This window comes from Pseudophryne corroboree, chromosome 10 (assembly GCF_028390025.1).
Source record: "Pseudophryne corroboree isolate aPseCor3 chromosome 10, aPseCor3.hap2, whole genome shotgun sequence".
In the NCBI taxonomy this organism is placed as follows: Eukaryota; Metazoa; Chordata; class Amphibia; order Anura; family Myobatrachidae; genus Pseudophryne; species Pseudophryne corroboree.
The window spans coordinates 145,955,421-145,973,664 of record NC_086453.1 but is presented as its reverse complement, the minus strand read 5'-3'; the positions used below and the strand labels follow the sequence as shown (position 1 = coordinate 145,973,664).

General features: G+C 47.0%; 1 protein-coding gene across 3 annotated transcripts in view; it reads left to right on the top strand.

Moving 5' to 3' along the window:
* The window catches only part of TMC4 (transmembrane channel like 4), a 194,820-nt gene that overhangs the window by 37,596 nt on the left and 138,980 nt on the right, over nt 1-18,244 (top strand). For all 3 annotated transcript variants that reach the window (XM_063942866.1, XM_063942865.1, XM_063942864.1), the window contains one exon: nt 11,492-11,637. In XM_063942866.1, coding sequence (XP_063798936.1) covers nt 11,492-11,637 — 146 coding nt within the window. The remainder of the gene's footprint in view (nt 1-11,491; nt 11,638-18,244) is intronic.

Sequence of the window (18,244 nt, the reverse complement as noted above, 5' to 3'; positions counted from 1 at the left end):
GAAGACAATAGTGAAAAAAGGAGTCTGTGGCACTCAAGGTCTTATCCAAAAGTTGATTGTATTTAAAACATCAAAAACAGGGACATCAAATGTCCCTGTTTTTGATGTTTTAAATACAATCAACTTTTGGATAAGACCTTGAGTGCCACAGACTCCTTTTTTCACTATATATATATATATATATATATAAAATACGGGAGCATTCAAAGAATCCCTAATTCGGAGTTGGGGGTGAGGGGATGGATTTAGATGGGATGAGAGGGGGGCCCAAAGCATTTTGTTGCACCTGGGCCCACCGCTCGCTAATTTCCGCCACTAGTCTGCACATAACAGTTTTCCATCCTGTTCAAGCTTTTTCAATCTTAAGGTCTTTTTATTTTATGCCATATACTCATTTTGCACTGGAAAAATTGATATCGGGCATAGGGGGTCATTCCGAGTTGATCGCTAGCTGAATTTGTTCGCAGCGCAGCGATCAGGCTAAAAGTCGTCAGTTCTGCGCATGTGTATGCGGAGCAATGCGCACGCGCAACGTACGGGCACAACGAACAATGTAGCTTTGCACAGGGTCTAGCGATGCATTTCAGTCGCACTGCTTGCCACAGAGTGATTGACATGAAGTTGGCGTTTCTGGGTGGCAACTGACCGTTTTCAGGGAGTGTGCAGAAAAACGCAGGCGTGCCAGGAAAAATGCAAATGCAGGCGTGGCTGGGCGAACGGTGGGCGGGTTTGTGACGTTAAATCCGGAACTGAATGGTCTGAAGTGATTGCAAGACCTGAGTAGCTTTTGAGCTACTCTGAAACTACACAAAAAATGTTTGTAGCCGCCCCCTGCGATACAACCATCCGCACTTCTGCTAAGCCAAAATACACTCCCATTGGGCGGCGGCATAGCGTTTGCACGGTTGCTACAACTAGCTAGCGAGCAATCAACTCGGAATGACCCCCCTAATTCAGTAATCTGGTAAGTAGCAGAATTTGCTATCCTTTGGATCGCATGCTACGGGCCACGCATCGCAGGGCAAGGCCGCCCAGCATGCTGCCAGCCGCCTCCCCACCTTCAACAAGCAGAAATTGCGATCGCATTGCAATTTCTGCTTGTCAGCAGAAATAGAGGAAGCCTCCTGCCAGAGCAGCTTAGTTGTGCCTGCAGGAGACTCACCGGCATCTTCCCAAAAGCGGCGGCTGCGCATGACGTCACGCAGCTGCCGCGATCATGCCCCCATTTGCACCGCACCGCCCCCCCCCTCCCCCCCCAGTCGTTCAGTCTCTGCCCCCGCAACCCTCCATCTCCTCCCTGGAAACAGAGCATTCCCCTTCCCCCCCAGCCCCGCGACCGCCTGATTGACAGGCAGAGGCGATCGCATTTTATACGGTCCCCCCGCAGAAAATGCGGGCACATGTGCAGGACGGGCGCTGTGCAGCGGCCGCATCTTTTTCTCAATAATTCCGGTTGGATTGCGCACTGCGATCCAACCTGACTTAGGCCCATTGAGCACTTTTGTGGCTCTGGCTGGACATTCTTACTATTCTACTTGTACTACTCCTGTAACAGGATCTAGTTGTACATGTGACGCCAGCTGGTAACATGGTTGTGGGAAATCTTATGCTGGCAGCACTGAGAAGTGGAGCTGAAGAGGATGTATTTACAGGAAATGTGGGAAGACCACACTTGATGTTACATTTTGATACAGGATCTTGGGAACGGATTAGTAGGATATCAGTGAAATGTTTGGGAAATCAGTTTTTGTTTAGTGCTTTATTGGTTAGCACTTATTTTAAATATGTAGTTTAATTATGTAGTTTTAAATAGGAAGGGTAAATTACATGGTCTTATAACTCACGATAATAGGCATTTACTGAATCAATGCCCTCATTCAGGTTGGATCGCAACTAGCAATCCAACCACAAAAAATACTAAAATTATGCGGGCGCATACGCAGGGCCCATTCTACACATGCGTCTGCATTTTTCTGTGGTACCCCGCAATAAATGCGAACGCCTCTGGCTGTTAATCAGGCAGAGGTGTTCATGGGATGGGAGGGGGCGGTAACGCTCCATTTCCTAGGTGGAGACAAAGCATTATGGCAGCGTCGTCGTCATGGAAATGGAGGCAGTGGCAGTTGAGCTGGGGGCGTGACGTGGGCATGATCGGGCAGCTGCGTGATGTCACATGCAGCTGCTCCGATCAGAAAGATAGCAGCGGCCCTCCTGCAGTAGTCGCAGCCAGGCTGCGCCGCAGGAAGCTACCCTACTTTCTGCGATCATGCTAAAATTGTGGTGCATGTGCAATTTCAGCATGCTCTCAGAGGGGGGGGGGGGGGCAGCGGTTAGCATGCTGGATGACCTTGCCCTGCGATGGGCGGCCCCCAGCATGCGAACAAAAGGAATGCAAATTCTGATAAAAAGCAGAATTTGCAATCCTTGCTTAATGTGGTCCTAAACCAGTGTTTTTCAACCACTGTGCCGTGGCACACTAGTGTGCCCGGAACAGTTTCCAGGTGTGCCACCATAGAAGCACAGCCAGGCCCGTCAGTGTTTTGCCGCTACTGAGGCCCTGGAACGATAGATACTGGTGGGTTTAGTGGTTGCAGAGCCAGTTCTAATTTTGGGCCCGGGCAGTGTTAGGCTCTTCTGGTTTTCTCAGATGTGGCTCAGGCGTTACCTATGGAGAAGTTGCGACATGACATCCTAGGACACGTAACTGCACCATGCATCACCATTATATGTGAGTGTGCCTTGGCAATATTTGACTCTTGTTCAGTGTGCTGCAGTAGAACAATGACCATGCTTTTTCAGCCTCTGAACAATTATCTGTTACCTGAAACTCATGGTAGATGTGCTGACATAATAGAATAGCTTTTGTACTAAGCTAACTATTTCCTTGTTAGTAAATGGCAGAGACTTCCTTAGTTACTGTGTAAGAATGCAAATATCATATAAGGGTCAACTTGTTACAGACTCTTTCCTCACCAGGAACTATTGTTCTGCTATTTTATGTGTAAAATATTCCCTGTATATTCTTCCTCTTAGGGCCCATACACACTAGACAAGTCCCCGCCGACATTGGCAGCGTCGGGGACCCGTCGGGGTGCCGGCATAGACAAGTGCATACCAATGCCAGCAGGGCGGGGGTGGGGTTGGGGTGGCGGGGGAAATGACGCCCATCTGCAGCATGGCTGTCGCTAACAAGGACATCCCTCGTATGTACATGTACAGACGGGGAGGGTCGTTAACGATGTGCAGGAGCGCGCATCCTTAACGACGTTGAGTGTACACACTAGACGAGATTGTAAAAGATCTCGCTCAGATTGGCCCTTCTGAGCGATATCTTTTACTTTCTCGTCTAGTGTGTATGGTCCTGTAGTCTATAAACTCAGGCTAATTTTAACTATTTCATGAATGTATTTATATTCCTTCACCGCAGTGTGTTGTAATGTGTTGACACTTTCAAAAAAGGAATTATAATAAAAATAAAGGTGAAGGTGAAAGTCGTTTACCTGCTGTTATTAATAGACTAAAGTTAGGCACACGCTGTGCTATAATCGGGATGAACAGATTATTTTTGGCTCAATAATCTCAGAGTGTGTAGGCAGCAAACAGATCCTAGTAGCTTTCCAGAAGCAGTTATCGGATGACTGGATCTGACGTGCTGCACGACATTTGTTGACAACCTTTTGTGCCGATATTGTGTACATTGTGTACATTTTCTAGTATGTACAGTATGCATTCAGGGACGGACTGGGGCCGGAATTTGTCCCTGGAATCCTCGTGTGCACACGCATTGAAGGTGCGTGCATGCTCGACGGAGGGGTGCGTGGGGGCATGCCGTGAGTCCTGCCCAGATCGCATTCAGGGGGACGTTTACTAAGCAGTGATAAGAGCGGAGAAGTGAGCCAGTTGAGAAGTTTCCGCATCAACCAATCAGCAGCTCTGTATAATTTTATAGTATGCAAATTATAGATGTTACTTCAGTGCTGATTGGTTGCCATGGGCACTTCTTCACTGGCTCACTTCTCCGCTCTTATCACTGCTTAGTAAATGTCCCCCTCAATATGTAATCCTTGATAAATGGGCCCCATTGAGGGCCTTCTTTGGTTATGTAAGGGGTGGTCCCTCTTTGGTGCTCACCTCAGATGTCCTGTTACCAGAGTCCCTTGCGAGGATGATCCATAAGTTATGTGTAGTACAGACAGATGCGGAATGGAATTTAAAAGAAATGAACAAGACAAGGGATCAGGAAGTTAACTGCTTTATATAGTGGGAACGCCTTGCTTTAACAGGTGTGCCCCCATGGGGTAGATTGGAAGATCATTATCGGCATATTTGACCTCAGAGTTTAACCTATGTGTGCTTTCACACTAGGCAGAAACTGCGACTTTACACCGGAGTCACCTTGACTCGTGGATTTATACAGCGCCTTGTAAGAAAACCAGAAAACACAACTGAGGGGCTCTCTCTAAACTAAACATGTGCCACGCAAATCTTTCTAACTAAGGAAACCCATGGGCCTAATGGAAAAAGAATAATGGATCCTGTGAGAGATTTTGCATTGGAGCTATATTCAGCTACCTTTCCTGAGAGCAGAGTGAGCCATTCCTGGCCGCCCATTTACTAACAAGTGCAGAAATCCTAACTTTGGGGCACGAGCCTACTGCCTGTTCTATCTTTGGGGCATGGGCCTAGTGCCCATTCTAGATAAGGGGTGCAAGCTTAGCGCCCATTCACCTGGTGGTCTAGGCAGGGCCGGATTAAAGGCCACATGGGCCTGGAGCTGAAAATATTCAAGGGCCTATTTTGAGAAACGTGTGAGGTTTGATAAGTGCTGTGTGGGTGTGGCCAGAGCCATGTGGGCGTGTACATCCTCAACACTATTAGCTACAATGTCTCCCTAAATATGTAAAAAAAACATTTAAAAGATTGCATAATTTTGTGAGGAAAAATAGAATTTCAATCTTAATAGTTATAATTAACCATGAGGCCACCTTGTGGCTAGTGATCCTCATGCTGCTATGATGTTGGGCCTATTTTTATGTGTAGGCCTGGAGCTGGAGCTCCATGTGCCCCATTATTAATCTGGCCCTTGGTCTAGGGGGTATGAAGGTAGACTACAGTGGGGGCTTCATTAAAGTGTTTTGCGTGCCACCTCCGAAGGCCTCCACGGTCCTCAGCTTCTTTCTTTGTTGGGAACTTCCGCGGTCCTCAAGGCTCAACTGCCAGCCGACAGTGTTCTCCAGATTTCCCTGAAGTCTTTTTGCTTGAATTCAGTGTCTTCTAGTCTCTTCCGTGGCCACTGGAGCTCTTTTTCATCTGAGGTTCATCTTCTGCTCTCTCTTCTGATAAACTGAACACTAATATTGGCCGGACCTAGTGGATTTGTTTGTCGCTTCGTGAGGCATGATTGTCTCGTAGCTGGAGTCAAACTCAAAAACCTGCAATGACTCCACCATCGGTGCTGCGCTCTGATGCCACATCCCGATATCAAACACAGAAGGGTCCCTCAAGAGACACTTCCCTACAGTTATGGCAGTAGAAAATGTTAAAATGGAGGCATCTATGATTCATGACAATAAACATGTTCTATGTATTCTGGGAGGTAGCATATCAAAATATTTGCAAGTTTAAACCCATTGGTTTTTTATTTTTGCATTTATAATGCATCAAAATACACCCATCAACCATAACATTAAAACCACTGACAGCTGAAGTGAATAAAATGTATTATCTCGTTACAATGGCACCTTTTCCATGTTGACCATTGGGGATGACCTATTGAGCGTCAACCTAATTAGGGTTGACCTAATGATCCATACCCAGTACTTACTGTAGATTGTCATGTCCACCAGATGTACAGTAATTAACTTTTTCTTTCAAAACACAAAAGTAGCCCTCCTTTGGACCTAGGGCCTAACTCAGCATGGAATTCTGTTGCGGGCAGCGTTCAGATGCTGAAGCCCTGTGAAGTGTGAGCACATGCAGCAGCTGCACTGCACGTGCGCACACTGAGAGATGTGAATGCTGTGAGATGTGAGATGCTTTTGCATCTCATTGTGTGCGCACACACAGTGCGGCTGCTGCGCGTGTGCACACTTAACAGGGCTTCAGCGCACACTTACGAACGCTGCCGCAGCAGTGTTCCATGCTGAAATAGGCCCTTAGATCTCAGCACAGATGGGGAGACGCCAGCAGTGTTAGGCGGTGTAGTGAAGACGGAACCTGTCAGTGTGGCTGTATACCATAGCGGGGGAATAATGTGATAGATTACATACTGTCTAAGGCAAAAGTAGCCTTTCACTTTAGAGACCTGTAATTATGTATTTTAGCTGCATTCCATATGCTAAGCCCTGGCTTTAGTGGCTCTCCCTCTGTTGATGATTTAACATGTACCAACATGCCTTGCCAAACAAAGCACAACCACACATTTCCTACCAACACTCCAGATCAATTGTTTACCTAAAATAAACACTTTTCTGTATACTTGGCTTTACTCTATTCATATGTATATAGGCTGTAAAATCCAGAGTTGGTTAATACGGGTGTTGCATTGTCATTAGCCCTGGTAGCAACACAACAAGCAATAAAAGCTGGTATAGACTGGCATTATCGGATAACCCATAGAGAGCTACGGGTACTGCTTTTGTGAACAATAACAGAGGGTGATTCAGACCTGATCACTGTGCGGCAAATGTTGTTGACCTGCGACTGAATAGTTGCCGCCCAAGGGGGAGTGATAATTTGCCCGTGCAAATGTGCAATCGCATGCGGGCAGCTGCAAATCCATTCGAACCTCACTCAGTGGGGTATATTTACTAAGGTCCCGATTTTGACCGAGATGCCGTTTTTTCTTCAAAGTGTCATCTCGGGAATTTACTAAACTCAAATCTCGGCAGTGATGAGGGCATTCGTATTTTTTTTGAAGTCCAACAAAAAAAATACGAATGAATACACCATCGGTCAAAACGCGGCTGTTTAAGTATGAATCTCGGTAATTTACTAAGAAGTGCAAAGCAAAAAAAAAACAAACACTGCCGTGAAAAAATACAAAATCGTAAAAAAGTGCTAAAAAAAAACAGACCTGCTTTTTTGAGCCGTGTTTGGATAGGCATGCACGGATCCATGAGATCCGTGCATGTATATCAGTGGGAAGGGGTGGGAAAGTGTTAATCTATTGAAAAAAAATTGCGTGGGGTCCCCCCTCCTAAGCATAACCAGCCTCGGGCTCTTTGAGCCGATCCTGGTTGCAGAAATATGGGAAAGAAAATGACAAGGGTTCCCCCATATTTAAGCAACCAGCATCGGGCTCTGCGCCTGGTCCTGGTTCCAAAAATACGGGGGACAAAAAGCGTAGGGGTCCCCCGTATTTTTAAAACCAGCACCGGGCTCCACTAGCTGGACAGATTATGGCATCAAATATCCAACTAGTCACCCCTGGCCGGGGTACCCTGGGGGAGTGGGGACCCCTTCAATCAAGGGGTCCCCCCCCCAGCCACCCAAGGGCCAGGGGTGAAGCCCGAGGCTGTCCCCCCCATCCAATAGGCTGTGGATGGGGGGCTGATAGCCTTTGTGAAAAGTGTTTGATATTGTTTTTAGTAGCAGTACTACAAGGCCCAGCAAGCCTCCCCCGCAAGCTGGTACTTGGAGAACCACAAGTACCAGCATGCGGCGGAAAAATGGGCCCGCTGGTACCTGTAGTACTACTACTAAAAAAATACCCCAAAAAAGACAATACACACACACCTTGAAAGTAAAGTTTTATTACATCCATCCACACAAACATACATACATACTTACCTTATGTTCACACGAGGGTCGGTCCTCTTCTCCAGTAGAATCCATGGGGTACCTGTTGAATAAATTATACTCACCAGATCCAGGGTACCAGGCTCCTCGGATAATCCATTTGTAATCCACGTACTTGATTAAAAAAATAAAACGGAGACCCCGAGCCACGCACTGAAAGGGGACCCATGTTTTCACATGGGACCCCTTTCCCCCGAATGCCAGAAAGCCACTCTGACTTCTGTCTAAGTGGGTTTCTTCAGCCAATCAGGGAGCGCCACGTTTGGCACCCTCCTGATCGGCTGTGTGCTCATGTACTGTCTGACAGGCGGCACACGGCAGTGTTACAATGTAGCGCCTATGCGCTCCATTGTAACCAATGGTGGGAACTTTGTGGTCAGCGGTGAGGTCACTTTCGGTCAACCGCTGAGCAGAAAGTTCCCACCATTGGTTACAATGGAGCGCATAGGCGCAACATTGTAACACTGCCGTGTGCCGCCTGTCAGACAGTACAGGAGCACACAGCCGATCAGGAGGGTGCTACAACGTGGCGCTCCCTGATTGGCTGAAGAAACCCACTTAGACAGAAGTCAGAGTGGGTTTCTGGCATTCGGGGAAAGGGGACCCATGTGAAAACATGGGTCCCCTTTCAGTGCGTGGCTTGGGTCTCCGTTTTTTTTTTTTAATCAAGTACGTGGATTACAAAAGGATTATCCGAGGAGCCTGGTACCCTGGATCTGGTGAGTATAATTTATTCAACAGGTACCCCATGGATTCTACTGGAGAAGAGGACCGACCCTCGTGTGAACATAAGGTAAGTATGTATGTATGTTTGTGTGGATGCATGTAATAAAACTTTACTTTCAAGGTGTGTGTGTATTGTCTTTTTTTGGGTATTTTTTTAGTAGTAGTACTACAGGTACCAGCGGGCCCGTTTTTCCGCCGCATGCTGGTACTTGTGGTTCTCCAAGTACCAGCATGCGGGGGAGGCTTGCTGGGCCTTGTAGTACTGCTACTAAAAACAATATCAATCACTTTTACAAAAAGGCTATCAGCCCCCCATCCGCAGCCCATTGGATGGGGGGGACAGCCTCGGGCTTCACCCCTGGCCCTTGGGTGGCTGGGGGGGGGACCCCTTGATTGAAGGGGTCCCCACTCCCCCAGGGTACCCCGGCCAGGGGTGACTAGTTGGATATTTGATGCCACGGCCGCAGGGCACTGTATAAAAGTGACCCCCGGCTGTGGCATTATCTGTCCAGCTAGTGGAGCCCGGTGCTGGTTTTAAAAATACGGGGGACCCCTACGCTTTTTGTCCCCCGTATTTTTGGAACCAGGACAAGGCGCAGAGCCCGATGCTGGTTGCTTAAATATGGGGGAACCCCTGTCATTTTTTTCCCATATTTCTGCAACCAGGATCAGCTCAAAGAGCCCGAGGCTGGTTATGCTTAGGAGGGGGGACCCCACGCCATTTTTTTTTACAGTTTTACAGTGCTTATTTAAAAAAAAAAAAAAATATGAACCCCAGCACGGATCACACAAATCCGGCCGAGATTCATTTAGAAAAAGTCGGCAGTGTTTTGCTAATCACTGCCGTAAAAAACTAAAAAAAAACACGAATGACATCGACATCGGAAAACCCGAAAATGCAGAATACGGCAGCTTAGTAAATTAGTCGTAATAAATTCAAAAAGTTGCAGTTTTACACTTTCGATGTCATTCGTGATTATTCTCCCACCAAATCGGGAGAATTACGAATGTTAGTAAATATACCCCAGTGTGTGCAGTCTCTGCGCAGCCCAGGACTTACTCCTTCAGTGCGATCACATCAGGCTGATCGGAGCCAGAGCCGACGTCAGACACCCTCCCTGAAAACGCTTGGGTACGCCTGCGTTTTTCCAGACATTCCCAGTAAATGGTCAGTTACCACCCACAAACGGCCTCTTCCTGTCAATCACCTTGCGAACGCCCAGGCGGATGAAATTTTTGCACCATCCTGTCGCTGACTGGCGATGCCCGTTGTTGTTGTCCAATGGGTGTGTGCATTGCGGAGCATACGCATGCGCAGTTATGACCTGATTGCCCGCTGTGCAAAAAAGTACAGCAGCAATCAGGTCTGAATCAGGCCCACAGAGTGCTTTCATAATAAATGACTACACTACTTAAAAAATGCGGCAAGCTCCCAAATACTATTGCCCACAAATATCATTTAATAAATATGACACTTATGGTTCTCTGAAGTAGGGCCCTGAAATGTATCATGTCTTATTGCCACAAATCACATTTAGGGACACTTAAAAAGCAAAAAAATACAAAAAAAAAACAATCATTACTGGGACAGATCCTCCAATAGGTAAAGTACTATTATTTTGCATGTGCAGAACAAATCTGCCATAATCAGGAGGGAAGGAAAATAAAGTCTGCCAAGGAGGGATCAGAATTTACTCCTTTCCACATGGTTATAGGCCAGAATTCCCACTCTATACTGCAGTGGCGTAACTAGACATTTTTCTCCCCCAAGCCAAAAAATTATTGCCCCCCCCCCCCCCCCTCCCCCATAATTGGCACTAGTAAAGGGATAAACATGCACGCGCCCCACAAAAGGGGCGTGGCTTCGTTGAAATGGGTGTGGCTTTGTATAAAGGGGCGTGGCATTGCAGGAAAAGACTACCTCATACCCCAGTTTAGCAACCTGCACGCCCAGACGTTAGCCACCACAGGAAAGAAAAATAATCCGGATTCATGCCCCTTACATTATTTGTCATTTTTCCTCCTTATAGTAATGCCCAGTATACATTATGCCACATACTGCAATGGCCCTTAGACATTATGCCGCACACAATAATGCACATGACACAATATGCCACACACCATAATGCCCCCGACACATTATGCCACACACCGTAATGCCTGTGACACATTATGACAGGAATCGCAATCCCAGTTATACATTATGCTACACACTGCAATGCCCCTGATACATTATAGCACATACAATGTCTGTGACACATTATGACACACACCGCAATGACCCTGAGACATACCACATATCACAATGCCTGTGATATAGTATATCATACACCATAATGCCTGTGACACATACCGCAATGCCCGTTATACCCTATGCCACACACCGCAATGCCCCTGATACATTATAGCACATACAATGTCTGTGACACATTATGACACACACCGCAATGTCCGTGATACATTATGCCACACACTGCAATGACCCTAAGACATTATACCACATATCACAATGCCCGTGATATAGTATACCATACACCGTAATGCCTGTGACACATACTGCAATGCCCGTTATACCCTATGCCACACACCGCAATGCACGTTATACATTATGCCACACTGCAATGCCCCTGAGACATTATACCACATACCACAATGCCCGTGATATAGTATACCATACACCGTAATGCCTGTGACACATACTGCAATGCCCGTTATACCCTATGCCACACACCGCAATGCACGTTATACATTATGCCACACTGCAATGCCCCTGAGACATTATACCACATACCACAATGCCCGTGATATAGTATGCCACACATCGTAATGCCTGACACATTATCATACACTTTCCTGTAGCATCCCTGTAAGAAAGACCCAAATAACATAAAAAGAACTTTAAAAGAGCGAAAAGATCTGTAACCCTTTTCTTAAAGTAACTCAACTTTTCTTCTTGTTTATGAAGGAAAAAAAAGGAAAGAAATATTGCAAAGAATAGAGAAATGGATAATTGGAAGGAACACAAGAGATGCTGGAGACGGTTTAAGAGCACTATGTCTGGCTGTCTACAACATCTAATACTATGGAGAGACACTCTGCAAATGATTGGAGGTATGTTGCTAAAGCTTGTAATGATCTATCTGATATATGAGAATCCTCTTTATATTATATTGTTTACAAAAATGAATTTAAATATTAAACACACAGTATAAATGACATTGTAGACAGCTGAATACCCGTGCTTCGCTACGGGATGAGGATAGTAAATTAGAATGATAGTTGTTCGTTAATTTACGTTGGTTGGAGATCTAGTATATAGGCATATCTTGCTTCCCTGACGCAATTTGTGTAGTGGCCGGTCCCCTTTTTGGTCCCCCAAGGGACCCTGCTTTTCCCACTATACAACTCTCAGTCTGTGGCTTCATGCTGCCTCCATTCCCTTCCTCACATTATGTCGGTGCCCCTGTGAAATTATCTTTTTTTTTTACAGTTTCTAATATAGCGCAGCACATTATGTATCTCCTGATATACTCTGTGCTGCTGGGGGACCGTGCTACTTCCACTATATAACTCTTTGTGTGTGGGTTTGTGCTATTCCCCTCCTCACATCATATCACTGGCCCTGTCACATGCAGGCCTGTCATCACTGACATATCATGCATGTCTTGATATAGTCTGTGCAGCTGGCCTACCCCTAGGGGTGCTAGTGGTGTGTTACCCCCACAGTATTTGTTCCCAGAGTGTAAGTCACATGTGTAGCAAGTTTGGTGTAAATTGCTCCAGGCATTCCAGAGTTATGCTGTCTGCTGAAAAATTTTGTGCTGCTGCCTCGTCCCTAGGAGTGCTAGGGGTGTCTTACCCCCACGGCGTTTGTTTCCAGCTTGTAAGTCATATGTGTACCAAGTTTGTTGTAAATTGGTTCAGGCATTTGGGAGTTATGCTTTCTCCTGAAATACTCTGTGCTGCTGTCCCACGCCTATGGGTGCAAGGGGTGTCTAACCCCCACAGAGTTTGTTCCCAGATTGTAAGTCAGATGTGTACCAAGTTTGGTGTAAAGTGCTCCAGGCCTTCCACAGTTATACTGTCTGCTGAAATACTCAGTGCTGCTGCCTCACCCCTAGGGGTGCTAGGGGTGTCTTCCCCCCACAGAGTTTGTTTCCAGAGTGTAAGGCAGATGTGTACCAATTGTGGAGTACATGGGTCCAGCAATTCCGGAGTTATGCTGTCTCCTGATATACTCTGTGCTGCTGTCCCGCCCCCTAGGGGTGCTATAGGGATTTATAATTTTTTTAGTTACCTCCGGAGTGTTTTAATACACTCGTATGCCAAATTTCATGATCTTTGCTTGTAAACTGTGGATTTGTATAGAAAGACAGACAGAAGGACACATTTTCACTTTTATATAGTAGATAAGGTGCTGTTTGCCAGGAACAAACCAGGCATAGTCATGAGAAGATGGTCTAACAATTCACTAGAAATCAGTGGCATCACGTATTCATGGATGCTGCAGTCTTGCCTCACCAACAGGGTCGCTTTAACCAGAGGCGGATTTAGATTTCATGGGACCCTAAGCAAGACACCAATTTGGGAAATCCCACAAATAATCCATAGCACTGACAGCCTATAAACATGATGCCACACCATATTACTCCTTATTTATATTATCATATATTGTGGTCGAAGTGGGGGTATGAAAAAGTGAAGGCGGTAATTATGTGGTCACTCAATAGGGGGCGTGCCCTTCAATGTAGCTTCCCACACCATATAACCCTTATACACATTATGCATCACAATAGTAGGACCCCTAATACTATCTAGTACTGGTGCCCCTTTCACATTATACCACACTGTATGAGCTGAAATTCACATTATAGCACACGGTATGAGCCAAAATTCTCATTATGCCACACGGTATGAGCCAAAATTCACATTATAGCACACAGTATGAGCCGAATTCACATTATACCACACAGTATAAGCAGAAATTCACATTATACCACATGGTATGAGCCAAAATTCAGATTATGCCACACGGTATGAGCCAAAATTCACATTATGCCACATGGTATGAGCCGGAATTCACAGTATGGCACAAGGTATGAGCCGAAATTCACATTATAGCACAGTATGAGCTGAAATTCGCATTATAGCATACGGTATGAGCTGAAATTTACATTATAGCACACAGTATGAGACAGAATTCAGGGAAAGTGACAGCAGGGACATAGTGACAGGGAGAGTGACAGAAGGACAGGAAGAGGGAGAGTGACAGAGAGAGGGACAGCAGGAAAAGAAAGGAGAGAGAAAGGCAGCAGGGTAAAAGTACCTATTGAGCAATGGCGGTGCGGAGAAGGCTGTGGTCTGCGGTTCGGTGGATGAGGAGGCTGTGGTCAACCCGGGGTGTTGGAGGCTGTGGTTGTTGGAGATGATGCAGAGGAGGAGGCTGTGGGAGTTGGCGGAGGTGCAAAGGAGGCTGAAGGCGGTGGCGGTGCAGCAGAGGAGGCTGTGGTCGGCGGCTTTGGTGCGGTTCCTATGACCACCACTATTTCTAATCTGCCGAGGACCGGCAGCCAATCAGGAGCGGCGGTGCCACACACCAACAGCGCTCACAGTCACAGTGATGTGGAGTTGAGAGGAGGGGTGGGGAGGGGCCTAACTTCTCTCTTCAGCTAGGCCACTCACTGTCTACTTGTTTGTTAAGGCCGGCAGCGGAGTACTACATTGAGTCAGCCGATTCTCATGGTTGGTGAATGCGCTGACTGTGGGCTCCTCAATTGCCACCAGGAGTGTGAGGACAGCGCACCTCCTCTCTCTCCTCTCACACCACAACGACGAGCAGAGCGGCATGCACTGGGGAGGCGGAGCAGGCACCCGGCAGCTGTCACACTACAATCACTGCGCAGACAGGCTGCCGGGACATGCAATAATGCTTTCAACTGGTCTGTCAGCGGCCCGGGTACGGGCCCATGGGGGAATATCCTCCCTATCAATCAGCGGCAGCATGCTCTCTCTATGTCCACCGCTGTGAAGTGCCCGTCGGTGGGGAGCAACTCCAAGTGAGCAGCGGATCTCCGCGGGATACAGCAGGAGGGATTTACGGGCCCGTTGGGACCTGTTGGGCCCTAGGCAACCGCTTAGGTCGCCTAGCGTTAAATACGCCTATGCACTGGGGCCCCAACCTATCCTCCAGCAGGAGGGGTGGGGGTGCTAGCAGCGGCAGCTTTGATGTCCCGCTGGCAGTAGGCGGTGTTCTGTCTTCTGCTCAGCATGTAGGACCTGGAGCAGTACTATCTGCTAATTACTCATTTACTACACAGATGGTGGGAGATGGGATGGGAGCAGACCTGGTCCTAGGCATATGCAAACTAGGCAAATGCCTAGGGCATTTGGTATGCCTAGGGGCACAAGCAGCTTCTGCTGATTAAAATGATATGCACCATGCCTATATTCTGTGTGTGACTGCGGCTGTATCTGCATATGAAATGCTACACACAGAATATAGGCATGCCGCATATCATTTTAATCAGCAGAAGCTGCTTGTGCATCCTAGCCACATAATGCAAATAAGACGCAATTTCGTCAAAAAGGCGCCCGACGTTAGCTGAGCTGCCAGCTGACTCACCCAAGGCATCTCCTGCTACATGGCATATTGAGGCAAGATGTATGAGGACACATCTGTATCCAAGCAGAGGCAGAGGTCACAGTGTTAGAGGCCATATAGAAAGGGCACTACTGTGTGGTCTAAAGTGAATAAAGAGCAATATGGTGTGGTGTAATGTGAATAAGGGGTAAGTCAGTGTGATGTAATGTGAATAAGAGGCACTACTGTGAGGAGTAACGTATATAAAGTAAAGTGGTAATACTATGTGAGGTAACGTGAATAAGGGACACTATCACATGATAAAATGTGAATAAAGTTGCACTACTGTTTGGTATAATTTGAATTGGGGGTACTATTGTGTGGCCATGCCCCTTCCCAGCAAGAACACGCCTCTTTTTGTCCGCACTGTTCACATTTCAAATATAGGGGGTAGGAGCACCAAAATGAGGACTGCTGGGAAATGATGGTGCTGGGAAAGGGGTGCAGGGTCATAGGCGGAACTAGCGGCGGTGCTAAGGGGCACCAGCCATATTCTTCCCTACGGCATCATATTGGTTAGGGCTGGCTCTGGGCGGGAGGGAGAACACTAAACTGTACAAGGGGGCAATGGGCTGAATGAAGGAGCCCCAGTACATGACTTCCAGGGTGGTAGGGGGTGTTTAATACACAGGGAAGGGGGGGGATAGTGAAGTGGGCTTAATATTCATAATTTTCCAGTGGGAGGGCAGCTTGCTTGACTGCAGATATCTCCAGTTCCTGGATATAGATTTCTTAGCTCTCAATTGGATACAAAACTAGAATGTCCCATCTTTCAGGAGGTACTGAGATTTGGTGATCAGAGTTCAGGAGCCAGAGCAATCCGCCAACGAAAATATAAAACTACATCCCAGGCGTGTGGAGGTAGAGCAGGGACCATCTGCTGGAAGGCTGATATCTCTGGTTCTGGGCATAGTACAGACAAGTTGCCAGTGTACACCAAAAGGGGAGAGTCCCGGCTTTTAGAAAATACCCTCAAAACAAAACTCTAAGTCAGACAGAACTCGAGATATCTGGCTGGAAAGACCAATTAACAGGCTCGGATGGGGACCATTGCTTTGAAGTCACATATCTCCGGTTCCCCAGGGTTGTTTTTCAAAACTCTGATACCCCTGGAAAAAGGGGACCCTCAGCTATCTACCTAGGACCCTTATACTCCCGGGGCCCTTGACCAACTGCCCATTGAGCCCATACAAATAGAGGGCCCTGCTCACCAATGTCACTGCTTCCTAATGAATTTGGAACCTGCATTCTTACAAATGTTAGCTCAGTGCACACAATGATTGGATATCCTATGTGCAGATGATAGATATGCTGGTAACTCCTTAACTCTGTTAGCCCCAGTGAATATTATTAACTCCAGGGCAGTTTATTTCATATATTAAACACACTGTTTGCAAAACATAATGATCTATTATGTTTCTAATATGCAATCCAATCACAAGCTCCAATTGTAGAATTACAAATTGTGAATTTTGTAAACTCAAAATCCTTAGCTGAAGTGTACTGCACACAGGGCATGTGTATGCTGGCTATGGGAAAACCAGAGGAAATATACTTACTGCCGCTTTGCCTTATTTCCATAATACTTTCAAGGCTCTCCTGACCTGACCAAGCCCTCAGTGACATCATGCCCTGCCGCATTAATGCCACACACATCATGTCCAGTATTAGGAAATACCCCAACCTATTGTATTGTGAGAGGATTATCATACCTCCATTATGAAGACAGACATTACTTTGGAAGATTATACGGGATTCATTGGCGGAGAAAGCAAGCTTCTTGGGTAGATGTAAATCAACAGAGAGATGTGTCTGACTGTGAAATGCATGGCCCACCAGCAAGTCCAGTCCTCTTTAGAAAAGGTCAGCATTGTATAAATACATACTGAAGACAAGTTCTTCCTTCATGGGAACACAGATGTAAGCCATTCATTTTCCAGGCACTACAGATTTTCATTCAACTTTTTTTTATCATGTCATTTCAAGTGTCACGCAACAGAGGGCACTGCTGTCTCATCCAGCGTATCAATGAATAAGAAAGAACTGTGGACGTGGGAAAAGGGGGCAACATGCTCAAAGTCTAGATAAGTTACTGATTGACGGGTGTTGGTGCTGGAAACCTCACAGGATGTCTGGCTAGGCAGAGGGTATCTTACAGGGCATTGTACTTGACATGGAGTAACTTGCAGAGCACAGCACATCCTGCTGGGTGCAGGGCATCTCTCAGGGCACATGGCATCTTTCAAGGTACATTGTGTCCTGCTGTTAACAGGGCACCCTGTTGGGCACAAGGTCTTTTGCTGAACAAGGGCACTTGCTGAGTGCATAATTCCCTGCTAAGCACATAGAATCATGCTGGGTACCAGAGGCGTAACTAGGGTTTTCGGAGCCCAGGGCAAGATGAAGAGTGGTGCCCCCCCCAAAAAAAACAAAAAACAAAACAAAAAAAACCCACCAAAAGTAGTATGTGCGCGCACCGAAAAAATGGGCGTGGCCACGCACCAGAAGGGGTGTGGCCACTGAAAATGCCCCACAGTGCCAGTTACATGCCCCACAGTGCCAGTTACATTGCCCCACAGTGCCAGTTACAATGCCCCACAGGGCCAGTTACATTGCCCCACAGTGCCAGATACATTGCCCAACAGTGCCAGTTACATGCCCCACAGTGCCAGTTACAATGCCCCACAGTGCCAGTTACAATGCCCCACAGTGCCAGATACATTGCCCAACAGTGCTAGATACATTGCCCAACAGTGCCAGTTACATGCCCCACAGTGCCAGATACATGCCCCACAGTGCCAGTTACAATGCCCCACAGTGCCAGATACATGCCCCACAGTGCCAGATACATGCCTCACAGTGCCAGTTACAATGCCCCACAGTGCCAGATACATGCCCCACAGTGCCAGTTACATGCCCCACAGTGCCAGATACATGCCCCACAGTGCCAGTTACAATGCCCCACAGTGCCAGATACATGCCCCACAGTGCCAGATACATGCCTCACAGTGCCAGTTACAATGCCCCACAGTGCCAGATATATGCCCCACAGTGCCAGTTACAATGCCCCACAGTGCC